The sequence below is a fragment of the Petaurus breviceps genome, unplaced genomic scaffold (assembly GCF_028583685.1).
Source record: "Petaurus breviceps papuanus isolate PSGF00001 unplaced genomic scaffold, PetGlider_PUasm1.0 186, whole genome shotgun sequence".
NCBI classification, from domain to species: domain Eukaryota; kingdom Metazoa; phylum Chordata; class Mammalia; order Diprotodontia; family Petauridae; genus Petaurus; species Petaurus breviceps.
In genome coordinates, this window is record NW_027185798.1 from 48,755,996 (window position 1) to 48,758,393 (window position 2,398).

At 56.3% G+C, this 2,398-nt stretch overlaps 1 protein-coding gene across 5 annotated transcripts in view; it reads right to left on the reverse strand.

Annotated features, from left to right (window-relative positions):
- Positions 1 to 1,884, reverse strand: part of EEIG2 (EEIG family member 2) — a 78,754-nt gene extending 76,870 nt beyond the window's left edge. For 2 of the 5 annotated variants that reach the window (XM_069090485.1, XM_069090484.1), the window contains exon 1: positions 1,522 to 1,547. In XM_069090485.1, the coding sequence (XP_068946586.1) occupies positions 1,522 to 1,532 (11 nt within the window). In that variant the 5' untranslated portion in view covers positions 1,533 to 1,547. Of the gene's footprint in view, positions 1 to 103; positions 394 to 1,521; positions 1,548 to 1,782 lie in introns of those variants that run through there. The other 3 variants (XM_069090488.1, XM_069090486.1, XM_069090487.1) reach the window with 3 other exon arrangements.
- Between the last annotated feature and the right edge of the window lie 514 nt (positions 1,885 to 2,398).

Genomic DNA, 2,398 nt, shown 5'->3' on the forward strand with positions numbered 1-2,398 from the left:
GGAAGGAAAGGAAGGAGGGAAGCAAGGAAGGAGGGAAGGAAGGAAAGGAGGGAAGGAAGGAGGGAAGGAGGGCAGGCCGGCGGCGGGCGCCGGGAGCGGTCACCTGGAAGACTCGGCGCTGAAGCTGCCCCCGTCCAGCAGCCGCATCTTGCAGAAGAGGATCCCGTTGACAAAGGGCACCGAGGAGAGCTCCTCCAGCTCGAAGTCCACCTTAAACTTGAACTTCTTCTTCTTCATCATCATGAAAGCCATTCGCCGCGGAGCCGGGCGGGGTGCCGGTGGGGAGGAGGGGGCGCGCCAGGGGCGGCCCAGGCGCCCCCTTAGCGCCCCGGATCCTCCTCTCAGCCCCGACCCATGGTCGCCGGCTCCCCGAGCCCGGAGCGGGGCTGGAGGAAGAGCGGCCGCCGCGGCCGCCTCTCGCCTCCGCTTCCCCGGCCGCTGGAGCTGCGGCGGCGCCCAGGGCGGACGGGCCCCGGGGAGGCGCCCGCCAGCAGAGGGGGCTCCGCCTGGCCCCGGGTCTCCGGCGGAGAGCGGCCGCTCTGGCGCCCGGGGTCCCCGCGGCGCGGCCACGGCCACGGCCGCCCTGCCCGAGCGTGCGTGCGCGCGTGCGGACTCCCGGTCCGAGGGCCAATAACCGCCACGGCCGAAGCCGCGGCCGCCCGGAGCAGGAAGGGAGGGAGGGGGAGGGGGGGGGGGGGGGCAGCGAGGCCGGTGCAGCTCCTCGGCCGCCTCAGCCCCCGCCGCCGCCGCCTCTCGAGGGGCCAAGGCAGCGCCCCCCAGCGGCCGCAGCAGGCGTCGCCGCGGGGGCGGGGTGGGCGGGGCCCGGAGAAGTGGGGAAGGGAGGAGGGGGAGGCGAGGAGCTGGGCGCAGGCGGACCCTTAGGCTGGAGAAATAACCTCCTGCAGCTTCTGCGCGGAGCGTGCTGCGTCTCTCTTTGGGTTAAAATAGGCCAAAAAAGGGCAGGAGGAACCAAAAACGAGCTTCCCCCTAACCACTTCCTTTTGTCTTTGTCTTTTCATTTTCTGTTCGTGCTGCTCCGGGTCCCCACCCTCTCCTTGGCTCTTCTGGTCCAGGGAGCGCCCTGCTCTTGGACAGGAGTCACGAGTGAGACAGAGACAGAGACAGGCAGAGAGACACAATCAGGAGAGAAAGAGAGGCAGAGGGAGGAGAGAGACAAAGTCTAGGGAGAGAGAAAGAGAGGAGAGATAAAGAGACTAGAGTGAAAAAGAGAGAGACGGAGAAAGCGCGAGGAGCCAAAGTGAGGGCTGGCCAGCCCGATCTCGGTTTTACCGATGAGGAAACTGGAGGATCAGACTTGCCCAAAGACGCACCGGGGTGGCAAAGGACAGAAACAGGCGCTGAACCCAGACCTCAGACCTGAGCCCAATCTCTTTCCTATCCACCACGGGGCATGACTAAGCCTTCAATGCAGAACAGACAGGAGAGAACTCTAATTAGGGTGATGGGGAGAGGCGCCCTCTTAAATCTGGCTTTACCACACGAGGAAAAATAGATGCTTACCAAAGCGGCATTTGAGGGCAAAGGGGTTTGCAAGGTTTCTTGAGGACCCTCAGTGTTCTGCCCTTTGCACACACACCGCCCCCCGCCCCCAACCAAATCACATTGATTATTGTATCCCTGTCCGACGTATTAGGAAGGGGTGTGGTTGTCATTCTAGGGCTAATACTGTTCCGGGTTTAAACTAGCCTTTGTTTTGAGTTTGCAGCTTCTGCTTTGACAACCTGCTGCTAATCCCCATACTGTGTGGGCTCATGTACCTACCTGTCATTGTAGAGGGCAGCCTCCAGTGTGCTGTGTCAAGGTTGGAAAGATGCCAGGCCGGTTCTGGAGTCACTTGTTGTTGGGAATTTCCTGTGACATTTCTGAGGTGAAACTGAAATACCTATTCAATCAATTCCACTGTTTTGTGGTGTTTTTTTTTTTCACCTTAAACTTAGGTTTGTCAGTCTGTGTTTATAAGTATTTTTGTGATTTAAAGAATTTGTTTTATTAAGGAAGAAAGAAATATATAACCTATGTGCTATAATATGTAATAAGAATGTATTATATTGGCAGTTATATAAAATTATATATTACGCATTATTTACTTATTATACATATATTTATACATTATAAATGGCATCTATATAAAAATAGTATTTATTAAGCATTGGTTTTATTAAGCCAGGCAATGTGCTTGAGCTCTGGTGATACAAAACCAAGAAAACAAGACAGTCTTAACATTCTTTTTGGAGAGCAACGGGGGTTAAGTGACCTACCCAAGGTCACACAGCTAGTTTTTGTGCTAAGTGTCCAAGGTCAAATTTGAACTCAGGTTCTCCTGACCCCAGGGCCACTGATCTATTCACTGCACCACCTAGACGCTCCCAGTCTTAAC